We start from the raw sequence: 23,781 nt of genomic DNA on the forward strand, positions 1-23,781 counted from the left end.
CAAATAATTTGTTGGGTCCTTCACATGCATTGTTAGAACAATGGTTTGTGGCACATATTTATGCCAACTTGATCTCTGCATTAAGAACATCACTCTGAGATATGTGAGATGTTTTCGTAGATGCATTTAGACCACCGGGTGCTAAAGAAGTGTCTAAGAATTTGGAACAATAACAGCAGGAGCAGCCTATGCTGTTTGAGATTCAATTATATTTTTTTGAGTCTGCTTTGGGGGGGGGGGGGAACCCAAAAAGACTTGTTATTCCAAGAGATTTTTATTTGTTTAAAAACAACTATTCAAACTTCATTCCTAAATTGAGAACAATAAACAAGATTTTGCTTTAAAAGTAGAACTTTTTTTTTGAAGTTTATTTATGCAAAAGTAACTAGAAACCTAGAAATAAGAAGAACACCTAAAATAATTAAATAAATAGATAATATACAATTGTGGTGTAGCTATAGTGTAGCAACAGAACAAAATTTCCTCTAAAACTAATGTACAAAATCTCAAGTTTAATAATTAAGAGTTTATCAATTTACTAATAATCAAGCCTGCAAAATATATTAACAGGGAATAATACAGATTTTTATTGCATTCAGAAAATTACATTTGGAATCACTTAAGGCAACATTCAATCGAAACTTAAATGACAATAAACTCACACTGAATCTCCTTGAACAAAAAGCTCTGGTCTTTCCTGCAATAGATTCGACTTCAAATAAGCAATAAGTGCTTTTATCGTCCCTGAAATTAAAGTTTATAAATAATTTGAACAACATAATAAAAGAAAATAATGAAGAAACAAATCAAACTAAGTTTTTTTTTTAAAGGTATGCATTTATAAAATGTGTGCAATGATTAGTGATGTGGATCGGGTAAATACCCAGTGGGTAGGTAAATATTTTTTGGGTATTTACCCGGGTATTTACCCAAGGCCTGGGTAAATACCCAAAAACTGGGTATTTAATAAAAAATGCAAAAAAGCAAATGAGAATTTTTTTTTTAAATCTAAATATGAAATAATTGGTAAAACTGATATATACATATGTATTACACAGTTTATAATATTTTTTATTGGAAGACTTGATGAAATCATGAAAGAAACATATCGTGAACCAAAGAACCTTTCTTTTCAATGTCATAATTGGAGAAGTATAAGCAATTCATTATGAACTTCAGGATTTCAAAATCACAATCTAGGTTAGTCATATCCAAAATGAAAAAAAAAAGGAAGCATGAGGGATGTTTGGAAGAATAAACTGAGAAGTTTTTAAGAAACTATGGTGTTATTTATTTTACTGATATTTAAGTGATATCATGGAAAATATAGAAACAGTTTTCACATTAATAAACAAAAAAAAAAAGCAAAATTTTCTTTTCTGTTGCCTTGCTCATTTGCATTTGCTCCCCTGTAGGGTGGGAAGGTAAATATTTTTTTGGGTATTTATCCGAAGGCAGGGTAAATCCCCTAGTAATTGCGCATTTTGCAAAAAATTTTTAGGTAGTATTAAAAGGTGACTATTATCTTTTTTAAACATAAACCCTAAAATAAAAGATTAAAAATTTTAAATGAATTTTAAATGTTTATGTATACTATGTGTGTGTGTGTATATATATATGTGTGTGTGATACAGAATACACCTGAACAATTGAACTAAGTTTGGAGGAAATTTCTGCATAAGATATAGGTAAATAAATTGTAATAATAGATTGAGCGACATTTCGTTACATTTTGATGTCATGCAAGGACATATTACTGGGTTATAAAAGACTAGGACCTTAAAAAATTGATGTTTGCTTTTTTTTTTGTAACCAGTTAAGCTTTTTTTCTTTTTGTAGAATGGCTTTTTATATCTGAAATTTGGCTATCAACATTGATTAGGCATATCCAACACATTTAATGTGAATATCATATTAGATTGCTAAGCTGTTTTGCACAATAATTCTTTAAATATGTGATCAAAATACAATTTTTGGGCAAAAATTTATTGTTTTGTATATGGTTGGTTGTATATATACATAATGGAATACATACAGAAAAGTATTTTAGATGAATATAAATTTTTGAAATAAATACCCAGGTATTTACCCATTTTGGGTATTTACCCGGGTATATACCCTGGGTATTTACCCCTAAAAATAAATACCCGGGTATTTTACATCACTAGCAATGATAAAATGAATATTATGTTAATTGTCTTTACTAAATGAATGGGTAAAAAAAAATTTACATAATATTCCTTTGAAAAATGAATTTCTCTTGTATGATATTGAAAACATACAAAATCATACACAAAATGTTGTTTGAAAAATTGTCTACGAAATAAGTTTTCAAAACTTTTTTTTAAGTGATTGAACAACCAAGTATGCAATAAAGTCCTGCTAATCCAAGCTCTGTAAATCTGAGGTAGCTGAAAAACTTCTTGTTTTCCTTCTACACCAGAAAGTATTGAAAAAATAACAAAGGAAGAAGTGACACTAGTTGAGGAGTAGACGACGAAGAAAAAAAATAACTAGCGGAGTGCCCGAGATTTAACTCCTGATGATTCTATAAAAAAACAGAATAACAATGTGTGAAAGTGATTATAAAAAGTATGTTGGTGTCTCTTTATATGGTTTTCTGAAACTCTTCATTGCTTTTTTATATTTACAAACCTGTGGGTTTGTTTCTTTCTTTGTTGTTTTCTCTCTAATTTTGAGTTGAATAAGCTTTCCTTCAATTTAATTACATAGTTCACACACTAGCGCAACCAGAAAAACCTTCTGGAGGGTGTTTTTGATCAAAAATACCAACTGGAGTGTTTTTTCATACGATGTGTGAAAGTAATCATTATTAAGTTATACAAGAAAAAATTACCTCCGTGGAAAATGAAATAATGCTACATTTTACTTTCAAGAAGAACTAATTAAATTTTAAAAATGTGTGGTTAAAGCAAAATTTGCCGCCCCTGAAAATTTTGCCGCCCTAGGCAGCTGCCTTCTCTGCCCATTGGGAAATTAGACCCTGCTTCTGGAGGGGTTTTTGTTTTTTTTTGGACCAAAAATACCTTTTGAAGGGGATATTTTGATCAACAATTCTTTCTGAAAGTTTTTTTTTTTTTTGATAAAAACAGCCTTTTCATGTGCATAAACTACTGCATTAGAATTTGCATTTATGTTAAAACCAATGGCTCTGTTAGGGTGTTTTCACCTCCAAACCTCCCCCTCGCTGTGCCACTGAGTTCACATAACCCAAGTTTTATGCTAACCAAGTTGGTGTATGTTGGTGCCAATCAACTAGGGGGACTTGACTGTATTACTCAAACAAAATACGCTTTAGGGGGGGGGGCAACAATATTTATTGTCTGTTTATCATGGGTCAATCCAGGATTTTTTCTCACTACCTATTTTTGCAAAAGTATTGCATCAACATTATATTTTTGGGCAGTTTTTGTTCATCTACTATTATTTTTAACAGTTTCTTCTTTTTTTTTTTGGGGGGGGGGGATAAAAAGCTAAGAGGTACAAAAAATACCATCATACAGCTCAATAGGCTTTGTACTAGAGACGTACCGAGTACTCGGTACTCGGCCTACTCGGCCAATTTGCCGAGTACTCGGTACAAACCCAAATTCTGATCAGATACTCGGCCAATACCGAGTAGTTGCAAAAAATTGAATATTGTCCAACGCAGTACTAAAATTTATAAAAAAAAAAAAGAGCAAGCATTATATTCTGCAATCATTTACAATTAAAATTTATAAGTCAAATTTAAATTATGAGAATAATGAAGTTTGTAAAGCTTCAATGGAATAACTCTTTATTTTAATGTCCCCAAAGTTAATAAAATTATTTATTAAAAAATATGCAAAAAAGGTAAGTATAGAAAATATGGAATTTTTATATTAAAAATGGATTTTTGCTACAAACAAAAATTAAGTTATAAAAAATATAAAAATACCTTTGCTTAAAAAATAAAAGGAAATAAAACAACATTAAAAGTACAATGCAGGAACACTGCAGACACGTGTTTTGGCATTACAAGGAATTCCTTTTTCAATGCACAAAATGGAAGCTAGTGGATTTAAAGGCATCCGACAAAAGTCGGATTTTTTTGTGGAATGTCTTTACATTCTTTAGCTCACATGTTATGCACTGAAAAATATGTTCCTTGTAACGGGAGGGGGGGGGGGGAGAAATACGTGTCTGAAGTGATCCTGCACATTTGATGTATCAAAAAAATTATTTATGTTTGGCAGACTAAACTATAATTGATTGGTATACAGTGAAACCCCTCCTAACGGACACCCCTCTTATGCTGACAATTTTTAATTCCCCAGTTCCAATGCAAGTAACATTATTAAACCCCAATCCTGCAAACATCTCTCTATTGCGGACAAAAAAAATTGTTCTGTTAGTGTCCGCATTAGAGGGATTTTACTGTAATTTGTTTTAATTCCAACTTGATTTAACCTTACCTTTTATTTATTTATTTTTAATTTTAAAAATAATTTTTTTGTAAAATTTTTGACACAAACAAAACAATATTACGGCCTTTTCTCTTTTTGTTGATGTACGAACATATTGTTACATCATCAGTGATTCCAAATAAGGAAATTCATATCTCTCAATATGTAGACAATAATATTTCAGTTGGAATATATTATCTGTCTTTTTTGTTGAGTATACCAACGAATGTCAGACGGAATGACAGCAAAGGTTGAGCAAATGATAGTGAGGATAAAAATTACAGATAATATTTTTCGGTACAACAGGCCTATGTGTATATGGTATGAGCTTTGTGGGCCTCATGTGGTTCGCAGGTCGTAAGTTCAACATCACTGGTATAAATAAATAAAATACTACGAATTCACTATGAAATACCGAAGTGTAAAATATAATACATACAGTACAACGAAAAAACTGGAGAAACACATTTGTTTCTAACAGACAATTTAGCGTGAAACGTAAACATAAAATGTTGGACATGGCCATTAAAGCTATTATTTAATAAGCCATTTCGTTTTTTGGTAAAAACAGGATACACAAACTTCCCCAGATGAGGGTGGAAGAAAACGTTTCAATTAAATAGAAGAGGTGTCAGAAAAAAAAAATTCTGCTCTAAATCTTGGAAATTCAAAATGGGTACCAGGGTACCCGGTTATTGAAAGTAAGGGAAAAGTTTGGTCATTGACGCTAGGGTTAAATAAAAATAAAATAAAATAAAATATAGGGAAATTCCATTACAACAAACTCCATGTCAATGGGACCAATAAAATTTGTCCTTGTAGCGAATTTTAGAGCTGATGCGAATTCCTCATCCACAACACGAATTTTTTTGGAAGGAAGTATCGGCTTCATAATTGACAACTAAATGTTGATTTCGTGAATGTTATTATATCTCTTTAGCATCACTGACAGCGAAAGTTCCCACACCAAACTAATCTACGCATTGCGTTGTTAGTGCGGGTAGTTCTCAAAAGGTGGGAACAAAAACATTACTTCTAAGCCATTTTTGAAATTTGACATCAATTTTGCTTTTATTGCATAGTATGTACACCTAGAACATCCTACACAAACATAAAAAGACAGCAAGTATTTATAAAAATTAATAAATAGCAAATTTAATGATTGGTCTGTAGGCAATAGGTTTTGGACATCATCATAAGAACTTTTCCAATGAAAATGTTACCTATTTTTTAATTCTGAAATGAAAAATAGAGGATTTATGAAGTACATGAATGATTTTATATACTTTAAATAATAAAATTTTGTTATGGTTTCGTAGAATCCGAAAAAAAAAACCCATCCATTTTGCCAGCGCAGGTGATAAAGTCGTCAAAACCGACGCTGTTGGCGAAAACCAAAATTCCTCGCTGGTAATCCTTTGTTTATCGTACGCTGTGAGTTGTCACCAATCAAGGTTTGCTTGGCAATTTTTACCGCGTTTGCTTACTGTTCATTACGATCGAAACTTGTGCTTCTGCTGTTATTTATGTAATGTTTAGTGCATAACGTATTAATTGTGCAAAATACCAATGGATTAAAGAAATTAACATTATAATAGCCTTTTTTATTAAGGTTACAAGACAGAAGATCACTTCTAGCATTGAATAAATGGTCAGAATTATCGGCATCTAGATCATAACGCAATTTGGACATCTGACATATATGTTTAAGAAAAATGATTTTGCTTCAAAGTTACTGCATAAAAACACATGAAACCACTTAAAATAATCATATACCGTACAACCTCGATATCTCAAATCTCTCGGGACAGAAAAAAAATTCGAGATATCGAGTTTTTGAGTTACCAAGATTTTGAAAAAATTCCACTAGAAATTCTCACAATTACATATACATATGCTATATGCATTTATATATGTAATATGAGACCACTTTGAATTACGATCAATAAAGTAGTCTTCAATATTTTACTAGATTTGAAATTTTATAATTGTTGAAAGTGCACAGGAAGAGATTTTGAAATGAAGAACAACTTAAACTTGGTTTTTCACCTAAAAATTCAAAAATCCTTATCTTCAACTAGTAACTCCCCACATTCAAAAAAGTTTTCAGTAGCCATTTTGTACGAGTTAAAAAAGCAGAATAATAAAAATGAGGAACGCATTTTCCGTTTTCACTTGAAATCTGACTGGTGAAAAATCAACCCCCTTTCCTCAAAGTGGACAACATGTTCAAGAGAAATGCAAAGATTCTAAACTCTGGGGAAAATACAGCACCCCTTTCATACCAACACTTCCCTATTATCTTGCTTCAATCCCCTAATCAAAGTTTCCAAGAAGAGAGATGAAAACTGGTCCTTAGAACTGGTTTTACTACAAAAATTGCCTAAGGAAAACGACAACTGAAACTAGCTTTTGTGCAAAAATTTCGACATATTAAGGGTTTCGAAAAATAAATTTCGAGATAACTATGGAAAATACATTGGGGTTTTACATAAAATGCAGGGGAAAAATGTTTTTTTGTGACATCAAGGGTTTCGAGATATCAAGGTTCGACTGTATTTAGTTCTCAAATAATAGCATTGTCCAGATCGTAACTTTTGGACATTCATCAAACTTCCAACTTCCTTTTTTTCTAAAACCCTTTACAAAATAAATAATATGTCTTTACTTTTGTAATTTGTGGAAAATATTATCAAAAAATTATTTAGTTCGAGATTCATACCCTTAATTTTTTTTAAACCAATAGAAATAATTTAAAAATTTTTTTTCTTTTGATGGTTCATTTGCTCAGTTAACGTTTGCAATGTCCAAAAATGTGCCTTTTAGAAGAAAAAAGGTATTTGAAGAGCATTTTTTCCATAATTTATGTTGATTCCTTGTCTCCGTACAGTATTATATTTTAACTTAAAAACTAAATAAATTATTTATTAATATGAATGTTAATTAAAATGAAAGTTACTTGGTGTTAAAGCTTCAAAGTTGAGGTCATGGGTGCAAGTTTGGTGATGTGTTCAAGACGGAAAATATTTTCAGTCCCCCCCCCCCCCCCCCCCGCCCGCATGCGGACTTAAGGAAAAATTTGTATGTATAAATGTTGCAGATCTTAACAATGCCAGTTTTGGAATCTGTTTGATTTAAATTTTAAGCCATAAAATTGTAATATTTAAGTGTTTTGACATCATAATTCTAAAAAATCTAAAATCCGGAATAAAAATTTTTTTCGGAAATTTTTTCAAATTGAAGTCCAAAAAACGCTGTGGTAGGCCAATTTGGTAAAGGAGGGGTTCAGGGACTCTTACATCAATTATTTCAAACTGATAGTCCCAAAATCACAATATTGGGCAACCTTCAAAAAATATTAAACAAAGAGGGGGAGGGGGGAGAGGCTATGGGCTTTCCCTAAATCGAAGATTTAAAAACGAAATTGTAATTTAAATTTCATAACGTTTATACTCTTTTTGAATGCACTATTGAAAGGATGGAGTTCAGCAACCCTTCTTCGGCAATATTTCGAAATTGAAGTTTGAAAAACGCAATTTTAGACGATGTTGGATAATGTAAGGGATAAAAGCGTTTGCAGCACCCCACCATTAGTTTTTTGCCGATCCTAAACATTTTTGTTGTAACAGTAAAATCGCTTAGGACATAAGATTTTCACTTTTGCATCATAAATCAGTTCTGATTTGAAAGTCTACCCAAGGTAGCGCCAACAAACTAGAAAAGAAGGAAAGGTGGGGGAAGGGTAAGACCGACTAATGATAATAAACTGTCATCATTCCCCCACAGTCTTCATTTGAAAAAGAATTTTTTTTATAGGATAACAGGTGGTGAAATTAGCAATAAAAAATCGCTTCAGTGAAGTAGATGAATTTTTTAAACAAGGTACCCTTTCCAACATTCATTAATTAAAAAAAGAAATAGGGGAACTGAATCCTAACTCCAGGCAGGGTTCCCGAATCACATCCCTCTTAAGGCACTCAAATATAGCCTAAAGTGGCGCTTTAAATATTTCAGCATCAAAGAATTTTCGGAAGAAAACTCCCGAACCTCTTCCTCTGAGTTCACCACAAATGTCCTAAATTTCAGTTTTTAAGGCTTCAGTTTCTAAATTGTTTTGTAGGAATAGTACCCCTCTTACATATAAACATGATTTATGACCGCCTAAAAATTTTAATACTTTAATTTTGGAAACTTTTTGAAAAAATCTTCCTACACCCTTCCCCCTTAAGTCATCCAAAGATAGCCCAAACCAAAGCTCTTAAAATTTCAGAAAATAAAATATTTCGGGCTGGGGGTGCGGAATAACCCCCCCCCCTCTCATTGTGTTTACTAAACGCAGTGTAAGTTTTTGTTTAGGATTTATTTTTCTATTGAGAGAGCAACTCCCTTCCACACATCGCCAAAGACAACCCAAAGTTTTAAGACTTCAATTTCGAAAATGTTTCGAGAAAGACCCCTGAATTCCCTAAGTCTTAACTCACTCAAAAATAGCCAAAATAGCATTTCAATACTTCGGGGAGAGAGACCCCCCCCCCCCCCCGAACTCTTTCCTCTAAGTTCACTAAATTTTACTTAAATTTGCGGTTTCCCCTTTTCATCACCGAAGATTTTAGAATTTAAATTCTAAAACGTATTGAGAGAAAACCTTCGAATTCCCTCTTCTTAAGTCTTCCAAAGATTACCTAAAGCCGAGTTCTGAATACTTCAGCTTTGAATATTTTTTGGGAAAAGAGAACCCCGAACCCCAAGACGGTCCAAAGTTGCGCTTTTAAGACTCCAGTTTCGGAATTTCGCCTAAAGAGAGGCCTCCCTCTTGACATTGCCAAAGACAGCCTAAAAGATTTAAGACTTCAATTACAAACTTTTCGGGAGAGGGTCGCAAATGCCCTTTAACTTAAGTCATTTAAGTATAGCCTCAAATAGTTTTTAATACATCAGCTACAAAACATTTTCATGTTAAAACACCAAAACCATCTCTCATAAATTCACCAAAGATTGCCTAAATTAGTGTTTTTAAAACTCCAATCTTCGATTCTTTTTTAAAACCCACTTTTACATCATCAGAGACAGCCTAAAACTTTTTGACTTTTAAATTTTTAAGAGTTTGCAGTGGAGAAATATCGAACCACTCCTAGCTTCAAAAATATTTTCAATTCAGTTTTTCGATATTTTATACTGTAACGCGTGAGTACCCCCCCTAGATTGTCCAAGATATCAACGTTTTAAGACCTCAGTACCGTGGGTTAATTTGCGGACAGATTACCCTCTTTGCAAGAGCAGCGTTTTTTCGCAAACTCGTGCTGCCGTTATTTTTCTCCTTTCCTTTCTCTCCCCCCCCCCTTCCCCCACCTGTATTTCCATTCTAGCGAATGTTCGATTCAATGACATTAGAATTTAGTGATTCCTCAAGTCTGTCAAAAATGCAGGATCGGTTTGCCCATCGGTGTTTCCAACCAGCTTGAAATCCCCCCCCCCCCCGATTATTTCCAAAATTCCCATTTTTATTAAAATCTTCAAAATCCTTGATAGTTTCTGTTTTACCTGGTATGTGGATGACCTTTGCTGTGGCGAAAATATTTCATCTTGTCAGCAATCACTTTCAATCGGTGATGCAGATTCAACTTTTAAGACATTTTAAGAGCGTACATAATTTTCATTTATGCGTGTAAAGTTTGCAAAAAAAAAAAAAAAAAAAACCCACAAATGAAAAAAAAACGAAAGGATGATCGAAAATAGCATGAGAAAAGGCTAAATTTTCAATTACAGCCGATTGCTTCGAAAAATCAGGGAGAATAGCGAGCAACTCCTCGGTTTGCAATGCAGTGAGTTGGAAATAACAAAGCTATACCTAAAAAAAGTCAAACGGCGCGAGCCGAGAAGCCACTCCTCCAAAAGCACGTTGCAAACAAAACAAGCACATGGCGGAAAACCGAGAGAATGTCGATGTAAATTCGTGGTTATGGAACGGTCCAGTAATATTAAAGCATATTTTTTCAAACACTCAATTTTTTCTTTTTTCATTAAAAATTAAAAGAAAGTCAGTGAATTTCTTTCCGTCCCGACCTCCGTCTCGGAAATTTTGTCAAGACGGAAATCCGTCCTGAGACGGAAGGTCTTGTACCCATGGTTGAGGTCTGTGTTTGCTCCCACCTTTTGAGAACTGCCCATGCATGAAATAACCGCTCAGTGTCTTTCATTTATTTATTTTTTTTTCAATCTAAACATTCAAGTTGATGAAATATAATAGCACCTTAGTGCGCTGTTTCATCTAACGAGCAAGTTTCTGAAAAAAAAAAGTAGCTTAAGAGTCTGGATATGCTTGACAACTACAAAACGTCGACGGTAGCAACGCAATGAGTATGAGTGAGTCGTCCATACATACAATTAAAAGTGAAAAAAAAGATATCCGTAAAAGTTCAGAACTTAGTTTCAATATTGAAGCTTGCAGAGTTTAAGCAAAGAAGAATATGAAAATGGAAGCTGTTCTGAGATCCGGAAGAGGAGATGCTGCCGTAAATGAAAACATTATAAAAGAAAAGGCAAAGTTACCGTATTTTAAAATGTATTAGATAAGAATAATGATCTGATCATTGAGCATAAATTATCATCTTCATTTTTTAACTCCAAAATATTGTTACTGTATCTACTGCACAATACTATTATAGTGCAGCACTTTATTATTACTACATACTGTGCGTACCGTGTTGTTTTATTTTATGTGTTTCCCTCCCACCCATCGATCATTCATTTTGTACATGTTAAAGTATTTTATGTTGAATAACACAACTTTTTTATTTTTTAAATACAGTAACAGTTCTATTCTTTATGTCAGAAACTCTAATGTATTGCCGAGGAATGATTTAAAGCAGTTTGAGGGGTGGTTACAAATGTCTAAAAGAATTTGGTACGTTTCTAAAGAATTTGCATACATACATTTTTCCACAACGCGAAATTTCGACTTACGCGAGGAGCTTTGGAACACATCCCTCGCGCAAGTCCGGACTCAGCTGTAATTCAATTTTCAACATTTGCCATTACAAACGAGCTAAAATATAACTAACATTATTTATTCTGAAAAAACAAAGAGGAAAATATTGAACAAACGTTTTATTCATTGGTCATCTTCATAAAAAGTGTTATTTTCTTTTGTATGAGAGATTTATTCCCAGAGAGGACATTATAAAAGATTCTAATTTATTAAGGTCACTTTACTGACCACAAGAAAATCTAAAATCTTGCTCCCCCCTTGCGAATTCGCAGGGTGTCTCTTGTCCAAAATTATTTTAACTATAAGCCAGTTAAATCATGTGACAATCAGGCCCGTCATTTAGGGGGCATCAGGGGAGGAGGAGGTCTATTGTCCTTCCAGGTTTTGAAAAATTAATGTTTTTACACATAAGTGGGCATGGTTTCTGTTGTTTTCTGATAAAATTTAAATTGCCTCCCCTCTCTGGAAAAGCCGAAATGACAGGCCTGATTTTAGTTCAAAAAGAGAAATACAATCGGAAAATTAATAAAAATTACATTTTTTCTTCTTTAGCTGGTAGCACAAGATCAACTGTCTTCTGATTGTTAAATAGCAGCTCTAAACCACCACTGAAATAAAGATGTATATATAGCAAGTAATTATTCATACAGTACATAAAAATAATAAGAATTAACAACAAATCAGTTTTTACCACTCATTTTGTATGAAATTTTATCAATAGCTAAGGGATGTTAAGATTTGGTAATATTATTACCTCACAAATAACTCAATGATCATTAATTAATCTGTTACACTCTGAATCAGCGTTTCTCAAAGTTTTTTGACCCACAGACTGGCAAGAGCTTTTAAAACTAATTTGCGAACTAGTAACATATATATATATATATATATATATATATATATATATATATATATATATATATAATAAAAAAATTGAAAAATATTGAAAAGACCACACCAAAAGCCCATAGATGTGCAACGCAGCAAAACTAAAAAGTCAAGTAAATATAAAATAAGCAAGCCAAATTCCAAATATAAAGCAAATTATATAAAAATAATGATGATAAAAAGGAAAATTGCAAATAACTATTAAATAGGAAAAGATAAAGTATGAATCCAGAGCTCATCAGCCGTGGAGGATTCATTAAATATGGTCAAAAGACCAAAAATTTTTAACTATGAATTAAAAGAGAATGTTTAAGTTCCAGTACATGCAATATAGAGTAACATTGGGCAAATGCACCACATGCTAAACTATAAACAGTAAACAAGAGTTCAAACCTAAAACTAAAAGCAGGTGGTTTCACCTCGACTAATTAGGAAAACAAGTTCTGATAATCAGCCATCCACGGTACTTATCGGAACTTGTTTTCCTGCGGTTTTGCATTTAATGTCGCAGTTTCTTCAGCATATTTGGCAGTTTTTGCAGTTAATCATCAAGTTTATGAATTTGGAGCTTTTTTTACGATTTTTGACTTAGTCCTGATTTTTTTGCGCATTTCGAAATCTGATTGCATCTGCCTTTGAAGATCGTTTTCATTTACAGTAAACTCCCGATTATCCGCGGAATTGGTTGGCACAAGTGCCGCGGATAATAAAAAATCGCGGATAACCGCACAAAGACTAAAATGGGGGACAAATCAGGTAAAAATTGTCCTATCTCAAATTCTTAACTGTATTGATGCATAACACTTTCTGCAAACAGTGAAAGTATATATAGAATACAGTACAAATGTTTTGTATTTTTGCACAACCGAACTTAACATCAATAACAAACAAGTGTATGTACGATGAAGAACGCACAAAAAAAAAAAAAAATAATAATAAAATCAAATCAATCAATCAAGCAAAAACAACTGAGTGTAAATTTGCAATTTTTCAAAAAAAAAAAAAAAAACAGCCACTGGTATTCGCTTTTTACTGCGGAAATACATGTTCGTGATTGTTGATTGATTCGCGGATAATCCGCCCCGCGGATAAACCGCTCGCGGATAATCGAGAGTCTACTGTATTATGTGATTTTGTTCCTTTGACTTAAAAAGTTTTGTACTGACCATTAATTTCAACTATTCTTATCTTTTGTTTTAGGAAGAAGAGGACTTGTAAGTTTGTCTTCTTGCCACTCAAAAATGTCAATACAGTTGCATTCAAATTGCTTTAAACGAATGCCATCTGTAAAAATTAATATCATTCACCAGCTTTTTATCTTGGGTAGAAAGGGTATCCTTGGGTATCCTTGTGGTAGAAAGTTGCTGACACGGCGACATTGTCGCAGAATGAGCGAGAGTTTGTGCAGAAAGATTTTGCACTAGGGAGGGAAAAAAGGGATAGGTAGAAGAAAAAGGTCAGCAATAAAATCATTCTGCAGAACAATACCGAAGGATAGCTGTATCACAGCAAAAAATGTAACTCGACTATGAATTAAGGAAATGGCCTGAATTTCTGCGAAAAATAAAATAATCGCGACATTTTACAAAAAAAAAAAAAACTTTGTCGAGCGCCAAAGCGAGCGATCATTGATAATTGTGGTAGTCAGCAATATCGGAGATCGGCAGGTATGCCATGGATAGAAACCAGTTCTAACCAGAACTTCTCACCACATGGAGCGATTTCAAAGCAACCCTGTTTTGGTCAAAGAGGAGAGGCTCGCAACGCACATGTTTGTGTGAAAGACTTGTGCCAACTTGCCTTATTTCACCTCTGTTGAAAAATTAATTTAAGCCTTTAAAAAATTGCTTATTTGCAGTGGGTGGGTGGGTGGGTGTTGCAGGCTGCAGCAACAGAAAACAGATGGAATACTTGATAAATTTCGTGGTATTTTGGGCTGACCAATCGTTATTCAGATTAGAGATGAGTTTGGGCTCATTTTTGAGAGCCCAGGCCTGCCCGAGCCCGAAAATTTGTAACCGAGCCCGCCCGGGTCTGGGTGATACTATCTCGGATCAAAATCCGAGCCCGCCCGAGCCCGAAGGAAACTATTTTGTATCAAAAACCGAACCTTCTACAATTTGAGATAATCTCTATGTTAATGAAAAATGTTACGTCAAATGTTCTTTATTAACAGAAGTTTCTAAATTTTCTCAAAATGCTCCACTTCAAATGCATTACTGTATGACATATTGCAATAGTAATCGCAAAAAAAACACCATGAATAAGCGTTAATTTATTATTATTTTTCTTTTGGTTAAAGTTTCACATTGATCGAACTGATTTAAATATTCCTTTCATTTTCTCACAGTAAGAACATGTTTATTTGATTTGAATTTGTTTGGAGATTGACAGTTGAGTCCGAGCCCGCTTCAGGCCTGGGCTCGGGCTGAGCCCCTCTCATCTCTAATTCAGATAGGGGTGCTTGCAGTGGCGTAGCTAGACCCGACTTTCGGGGGGGGGGGGGGGGGTTACTTCTTTTATATATATATATATATATATATATATATATATATATAATAATGTATATACATACATATATATATATATATATATATATATATGTATATACATACATATATATATATATATATATATATATATATATATATATATATGTATATACATACATATATATATATATATATGTATATACATACATATATATATATATATATATATATATATATATGTATATACATACATATATATATATATATGTATATACATACATATATATATATATATATATATATATTGTAACGGATTCGGTGCGACTTCCACTTTCTTGAAATGAAGACACAGTTCTTGATAAAAGCACAGGAAATTTATTTACACTATGTACAGGAAAGATCGTCAACAACTGCAAAATTATTCATCAGCAATTAAGCAATTATCACGCAACACCGTAAACTCAACGTTTACACACGTATTTACTTCCAAATACGAAAACAACACAGCGAAATGCCTCGCTATAAACAGAGCTAATACACACACTCAGTTCGAAATCTGAATCGAAACTAACTGTTTATCCATCGCTAACGGCTTTTATACACCGAAAAGAATTTTCCACAACATTCTTACCTCTTCGCGAAATGCGTAGACCGTTATCGAACAAAAAGGAAATAGAGGGGTCGTATACTTTAGCCATATGAAAAAGGGGTTGTATATTCATTACGGGAAACTATTTACAGGTTACGTTCCTACAATAATTACTATTTACAGGATTTGTAACATTGCCCCCTTCCTAAGGACTGCACGTCCCGGGCAGTACAATCCCCAGAAAGGGTGCCAAACTTCTATCACAAGTTTACAAATATACACATTAATTAATAACTAACAGATACAGAAAACACAATAATAACAAGAAATATTACTAAACATTAAAAGCAAAAAAATTATCTACAACTTTTATGTTATCAACCATGGTTGTTTACGTAATACTCATGAACTATGGCCATAGTATGGGGCTAACCGATCATAATGTACAACCCTAGGTTTTGCATTAGGTGATTTTTGGATCCTCACTACGACGTCATTTAGTCGGTTAAGGACTTTGTAGGGTCCATCCCAATGCGACTGCAATTTGGGTGACAGACCTTTCCGTCGGATGGGATTCCATAACCAAACCTTGTCGACTTCGTTGAATTTATGTCCAGTAGACCTTGTGTCATATCGGGTCTTCATCTTCTCCGCCGCGATGTTGATTCGCTCTCGTGCGAAGTTATGAACGTCTTCCAACCGGGCCTGGAGATCCTGGATGTACTCCTCAGGCGATGAAGGCGCATCCGGAGGACGACCGAAGACGAGATCACAAGGTAGCCGAAGCTCTCGTCCGAAGAGCATCTGAGATGGGGCATATCCGGTAGTCTCGTGGACAGCACTGCGGTAGGCCAGCAGGAACAAAGGCAGCTTCTTGTCCCAATCCTGTTGATTTCTGGAGACCATAAGTGAGAGATTATTCAGGATTGTGCGGTTAAATCTCTCCACCATGCCGTCCGATTGTGGGTGTAGTGGTGTTGTCCTAGTTTTCTCAATTCCGAGAATTTGACATAGGCCCTTAAACACAGCAGAGATGAAATTCCTCCCTTGATCGGAATGAATCTGCAAAGGTGTTCCATATCTCGAGATCCAGTGTTGGACTAGAGTCTCTGCTACGGTGGTAGCCTCTTGATCTGGAATGGGATATGCTTCCGGCCATTTGGTGAAGTAGTCGATGGAAACAAGAATGTATTTGTTCCCATCAGCAGTTCTTGGTAGAGGACCCAGGATGTCGATCCCAATTCGTTCGAAAGGAGCTCCAACGTTGTACAGATGTAGCTTCCCTCTGCTTCTCTTCTTCGGTCCTTTACGAGCAGCACAGGCGTCACAAGAATGGCACCACTTCTCCACGTCATCCTTCGCCTTGCTCCAGAAGAAGCGCTCCCGAACTTTATTGAGGGTTTTCAAGACACCAAAATGTCCTCCAGTCGCACTACTATGTATTTCTTTCAGAACATCTGAAATCCTGGATCGAGGAAGTAGTAACTGCCACCTAGATGTCTTGCCGTCGTCATATTCCCATTTCCGGTGTAGCACGCCGTTCCGTAAATGGAGTGAGTTCCATAAAGCCCAGTATCTTTTTGTTGCAGGACTGAAGATGGAAACGTCCTGCCAGCTAGGGCGTCGACTGTCAGTTTCCATGAACTCTAAAATTGGTTTTATGTCGGGGTCTTCAAGTTGATCTTTTCGAACTTGGTCATCACTCCATGGATCAGGTTCTGATGATGTTGGAGTCACTGTCACCTGATAGGCGGTAGGGCTAGTCGTTCCAAACTGTTTCTCGATTCGGGAACAATAGTGGCAGTTCTCAGAACAGGGTCTCCTTGATAAAGCGTCAGCATTACCGTGAGATAACCCTTTTCGATGCTTGATCTCCATGTCATATTCCTGGAGCCGCTGTATCCATCTGGCTATCTGGCCTTCCGGATTTTTGAAGTTCAAAAGCCAAGTTAATGAGGCATGATCTGTCCGAAGCAGAAACTTTCGGCCGTAGAGGTAATGATGGAAGTGTTCTACAGCTTTCACTATGGCCAGTAACTCCTTTCTGGTGACGCAGTAATTTCGCTCCGACTTTGATAAGCATTTGCTCCAGTAAGCGATGACATGTTCATTTCCGTCAATTTCTTGGGATAAAACAGCTCCGATGCCCTCGTTGCTCGCATCAGTGTCCAGGATGAAGGATTTTTCAGGCTGAGGATAGGCGAGGATAGGCGTTGATGTTAAAGCCTCCTTCAGTCGTAGAAATGCATCTTCGCATTCTTTGGACCATTCGAACTTTTGCTTGCTCTCCGTCAGCTTATGCAAAGGTCGTGCAATGTTGGAAAAACCCTTTACAAACTTCCTGTAGTAGGTGCAGAGCCCCAGGAAACTTCGCAGCTGATGGATGTTTTCGGGACGACTCCAACTCTTGACAGCAGACACCTTTTCTGGATCGGTTTGTACACCCTCAGAAGAGATGATGTGACCAAGGTAGTTCACTTCCCGGCGGAACAAATTACATTTGGACGGGCTTAACTTCAGATTGGCTTCCTTAAGCTTCTGCAGCACCTTCCTAAGATTTGCCAGATGTTCTTCGAAACTGCGTCCCACGATGATGATATCGTCTAAATAGACCAGACAGGATTCGTAGGAAAGTCCTCTTAACACTGTCTCCATAAGACGCTCGAACGTAGCTGGTGCATTGCAGAGGCCGAAGGGCATAACTTTAAACTGCCACAAGCCTTGTCCAGTTGTAAACGCTGTCTTCTCTCGGTCGTCAGGGTGTATTTCAACCTGCCAGTAGCCGCTCTTCAAGTCCAGGGTCGAAAACCACTTGTGTCCGGAAAGAGTGTCCAAGGTGTCGTCTATCCGTGGAAGAGGGTAGCTGTCTTTCTTGGTGATTTCATTCAGCCGTCGGTAATCGACACAAAATCTGGTGGAGCCATCTTTCTTTCGGACTAAGACGATGGGAGAGGCCCAAGGACTGGAAGACGGTTCGATTACATCATTCTCCTTCATCTCTTTCAGGAGGGTCTCAACCTCTTCCTTCTTGGCGAACGGTAGTCGTCTTGGATGCTGTTTAATAGGGGGGTGTTCTCCAGTGTAGATCCTATGCTGCGTTAAATTCGTACGGCCAACATCCTCCGATGTAGATGAAAACAGATGCTTGAAGTCATCCACCAATTGTTCCGCATCAGTTCTTTGATCTTTCGATAAGGGTGCACTCCCAATTAACTTCGATGTCAAGGACTCAGAAGACACAGTCTCGTGGGAATTGATTCTTCTAATGATGCAGTTTACTGGAGTACAAGTTGCCAGCACTTCACCTTTCCGGATATTCCTTGGCCTTTCACTCACGTTGACGACTCGCACAGGAATTACATCTTTAGAAAGGTCCACCAGCGTAGATGCTACCAGCACTCCTTTTGGGCTATTGCTTAAGTTGGGGTATTCAATGAGTCCAAATCGAAAACTATTGCTTTCTTCAATGGAGCCAGGTATTAATGATTCTGACCTTGAGGGAATCGATAAATCTGTCTGGGCTATTATTTGATGAGCGGATTTTACATCACTTTCTGCAGGGAAAACGGCTATGTCTTCTCTCATCGAGTGCAGCTCGTTAGTCTTGAAGTCGAGAGTGAAGTCATATTTCTTCAAAAAGTCCAATCCGAGAATGAAGGGGTCCGTGATAGCAGCAACGAATGCCGTATGATGGTAAGTGGCATTTCCAAACACAATTTCTAAGTTTACTTTACCCTCAATCTCGATCTTGTCACCTGTCACAGTTTGGAGGGTAACGCAGGGCGGCGTCCATAGAATGTTGAGTCCAAATTGACGAGCCACATCTGTTCTAATGAGTGTAACATTGGCTCCAGTGTCAATAATCAGTTCGCAGGGAAACCCGTTTACGTATGCGTAAACAAACAGTCCATTACTGCCGCCACTCGTCGATGAAATCTGGAAAACTTTAAGATGGGGCTCATTCCAATTTGGCGACCTCCGCCCCGCGAGATTGCCATGGCTTAGTTTTCCTGGACCTGCGAGGGAGAGGTGCTCTTCCCTCTGGTTTCTTGGCGAGCTTCACAGTTTCTTCGTAAGTGACCCTCGCCGCCACATTTCCAGCACTTAAGTGATTGTCCATTTTGGTCCTTGGGAGCCGAAGTCCTTTTGAGGATTCCTGCAATTTCTTTTATTTGCTTTTCCAGTTCAGCAAAGCGTGACGAAACCGGATCAGGCTCATCAGTTTTCACGCCGCGGATTGAATGACGATCCTTGCGGGTTGCTTGCTGGGCGGCCTCCAACTTCATCGCATACACAACAGCAGAGTTCAGGTCTTTGACATCCGCCATCCGTAGAGCTTTCTGGATTTCCGGATCTCGAACCCCGTCGATGTAGTAGTTGAGTGCCAGGTTGTCTCGAACATCCGCAGGACAGTCGCAAAAAGCAAGATGAGACAGTCTCTCGACGTCCGCCGCTAGCTCTTGCAGGGTTTCCCCGGTTTTCTGGAAACGGGACTTCAACTGGAGTCGGCTGAAATCTTTCTGGCACTTCTCACCGAAGCGAAGCTCCAACGCAGATGTGAGGGCGGCGAAATCCAGGCACTGGCTGTCCGGAAGGGTCTGAAGAATGTCCGCTGCGTCACCTCTCAGGGATGCTGCAAGATGGCAGGCCTTGGTAGCAGAGTCCCATCCGTTCGCTTCCGCCACTATCATGAACTGAGTTTTGTAAACCTGCCACGAAGTTTTCCCATCAAATGCGGCAAGTTTAATGGACGGTCGAGCAACCGATGTGGGAGCGCCAAACTGTACAGAGCTGCTTTCCGCGGTCGCCAATCTCCTTTCCAGGTCTTTAAAGATGTCCTCTTTAAGTTGATGAAATTTTCTATCTTCTTCTTCCAGTTTATTTTCTACAGCATTGCATCGGCCTTCAACGGAACTTAATTTTTCTTCAAATTTCTCTTCGATTTTATTTTCCACTGCGATGAATCGGCCTTCAACTGCCTCAAACTTTCCTTCAATAGCATCAACTCGATGCTCTATCTCATTAAATTTATTTTCCATCACAGTCTTTACCGAAGTAAGATCGTTTTTAATTTCCTCTTGGTTAGAAACTAGGTCATTTTTCAGCACCGTTAAATCACTTTTCAATTGGTTTTGATTAGCCGCCATATCATTTTTTAATTGTTCTTGATTAGCCGCCAAACTTTCGGTCAAGTCACTTTTCACAGCATTAATTGCTTCCAGAAGTTGTTTTAATTGGTCATCCATTGCGCGAGTAATCACCATAAAAACAAAGTCTATAAATTCAAACAGTCTTTATGAAAAAAAATGTCCAAAGTCACACTTACTCCAAGAAAGTCCAGAAGAAGCCCCACGTTGGGCGCCAAATTGTAACGGATTCGGTGCGACTTCCACTTTCTTGAAATGAAGACACAGTTCTCGATAAAAGCACAGGAAATTTATTTACACTATGTACAGGAAAGATCGTCAACAACTGCAAAATTATTCATCAGCAATTAAGCAATTATCACGCAACACCGTAAACTCAACGTTTACACACGTATTTACTTCCAAATACGAAAACAACACAGCGAAATGCCTCGCTATAAACAGAGCTAATACACACACTCAGTTCGAAATCTGAATCGAAACTAACTGTTTATCCATCGCTAACGGCTTTTATACACCGAAAAGAATTTTCCACAACATTCTTACCTCTTCGCGAAATGCGTAGACCGTTATCGAACAAAAAGGAAATAGAGGGGTCGTATACTTTAGCCATATGAAAAAGGGGTTGTATATTCATTACGGGAAACTATTTACAGGTTACGTTCCTACAATAATTACTATTTACAGGATTTGTAACAATATATATATATATATGTATAATCGCTTGGAATTTTTTCCTTTTCTTCTTTTTTTTTTCTTTCTCTTCTCGCTTCCTTTTTTTTTTGAGACTAACTTTTCGGGGGGGGGGGGGGGGGTTTGTCCCCAAAACCCCCCCCTTAGCTACGCCCCTGGGTGCTTGCATGAATGAAAATCTTCTCTCTTTGGAGGAGTTATAGATTCTTTTTCTAAATCCATATTCTAATTAAATTATTTTTTCTTAGTATGGAAAGTGAACTTTTGCTTGCTCCAGTACTTGATTTAAATTCTTTTTCAAACAGGGCAGGGTGCCCAGCCTGGGGGGGGGGGGGGAGAGGGTCATGGCGCGGACTGAGACATTAAAATTTGTAAGTTTTTTTGGGGGGGAGTTGTTTTGAGGGGTATTTTTTTCACTGGGGGGGTGCCCTTGCCCTTGGGGGGGGGGGGCAATCCCGGGGTGGGAGTTCTTTTTTGCTTTGGTATTTTAATAAAATCCTATTTTCTTCTGGGGAATGGTTGAATTTTCAATTTGTTCTGACTAAAATGTGTTTTTTAATTAAATTTATTTTCCTTTTGGGGAGAGGGGATACTTTGTTTATAATCTTGTGTATTGCATATATTATTATTTATTTTTTTTATGGGAGGGTGCCCTTTATTTATTCATTTTTTTCTCCAATTCACATGCATGTTTTAGTTTTTTTTTCCCCAAACTGTAATGCATATTTTAATCAAATTCCTTTTCCTTTTGGGGGGAGGGGGATACTTCGTTTTAATTGTGTGAAATGTATGTTTTAATAATTTTTTTTTTGGGAGGAGGAGGGGTGATCCTTATTTATTTTTCCCAATCACGTGCATGTTTTAGTTTTTTTTTTTTTTTTTGGGGGGGGGGGGGGGAGCCTACCGAACTGTAATGAATATTTTAATTAAAAATTATTTTTTCTTCCGATCTTATTTCTTTGAGTATTGAATAGATAGTGCATCTGTATTTTTCTGGTATTAAGAACTACAGATAAGTAAGTGAGTGTGTGTAAAGTGAGTAACTTAAATATGAGAGTGGCATCTCTGTTTAAACAATTACCCCCTACTATAACATAATAATTTACACTAGCATTACATAAATTAGCATAATAATTTACATTGCTTTTGGTTTTTTCTGTACTTACTAATTGCTGTTACCATGGTGTTAATATTTACCTTATAGATTTAGCTCAAGGTCACTCACTCCCCCCCCCCCCTAGCAAAAACTGAAAATCTGGTGGAAGCCCTGATATTGAGCTTTAATGCTTTTTGTTTTGTATAAAGGAATTTACCTAAACAAGAAGTTATGTAAAATTCGTTAATAAGTAAACAAATTTTTCACTTTTGAAATGAACTGCACTTAAGTTTGTTCATTAGTTCATTTTTCACTTCACAGAGCACTCTTGCAGAAAGAAATTAGGTCCAGAAAATTTGTCGCAGAAAGTAAAATAAAATTCTGCGACAGGGCTTAAGATTTCAGGACAGAAAAATGATCTCTAATTTTGGTTGGGGGACACATAAGATAGCAAAACTCGGGGAATTCTAATGATCTGGCACTGAATATGCAGATATTTCAAGTTTCTTAGATTCAGGCATTTTTTTTCCATTCTTAGCTTGTCTTAATTTTTTTTCACGTGTATTTTAAAATTCTTTTTCTTATGGCATCATTTCTCAAAATTCTTTTTTTTTTTCATTGTAGTTTCATTATTAATTTTTGTGATTATATATCAAACAGTTAAAAATAAAAAGTTTTATTACAGAATTATTTCCCTAAATATAAGTTAGGGGACTTGAGGACCATATAAAAAGTTAATTTCTGTATTTTTTGACTTATTTTTATTTTTGCTTCAAACTTAACTCTGCATCTGATTTTGAACATTTTTGCAGTTGGAAGTATACATCTAGGACTAACGATTGCGAAAATACAGGTCTTGCAGGTTAAAACGGAACACCTTGTATATATAAGGTCAAATATAAGTAAATAACTTACAAATACCATTAAAAAAAAGATTAATTAATAGCTCAATAAAACTCACTTGTAACTTGCTGAGGTAAAGCTTTTAAATTTTATTTTTTTTAACCTTTTTGAATATGTTTCTGAGTTTTATGTATATGATATATCTTATGCCGTTTACATATATAGACTACATAACAGCAAACAAATTTTAAAAATAGGTATCAAAGCACTATAATTTAAATGTGCACTAAAGCAGAGATGTATTAAGCAAAGTAAATGTGTGAACTAAATTAACTAATTAAATCAGATGTGTGAGAAAAAAATAGAGCAGGACAGACAGGACTTGTCTTTTGTGAAAAATATTAGACAAAAAAAAAAGGAATAATAATAAAAATGTAACGAAGAAAGCTTCAATTAGTAGTTGGAGTGTTTTTGCATCCTCAATCTCTTTTTATTATTTTATCATGTCACACATGTTTTTGTGCGTGATACCTTTCTCCAAATTAATGCAAAATTTAAATTTTTGCTGCTACAAGATGCTCCAAATATGCAATTTTA

The 23,781-nt window shown here is 35.9% G+C and overlaps 1 protein-coding gene across 1 annotated transcript in view; it reads right to left on the reverse strand.

Annotated features, from left to right (window-relative positions):
- LOC129226021 (ubiquitin-related modifier 1-like) overlaps nt 1-23,781 on the reverse strand; it is a 34,578-nt gene that overhangs the window by 10,210 nt on the left and 587 nt on the right. The window contains exons 2-4 of the mRNA XM_054860594.1: nt 11,975-12,044; nt 11,261; nt 663-744 (exon numbers count right to left, since the gene is read on the reverse strand). Of these exons, the coding sequence (XP_054716569.1) occupies nt 663-744; nt 11,261; nt 11,975-12,044 (153 nt within the window). The remainder of the gene's footprint in view (nt 1-662; nt 745-11,260; nt 11,262-11,974; nt 12,045-23,781) is intronic.

Source organism: Uloborus diversus, chromosome 7, assembly GCF_026930045.1.
Source record: "Uloborus diversus isolate 005 chromosome 7, Udiv.v.3.1, whole genome shotgun sequence".
Taxonomy (NCBI): domain Eukaryota; kingdom Metazoa; phylum Arthropoda; class Arachnida; order Araneae; family Uloboridae; genus Uloborus; species Uloborus diversus.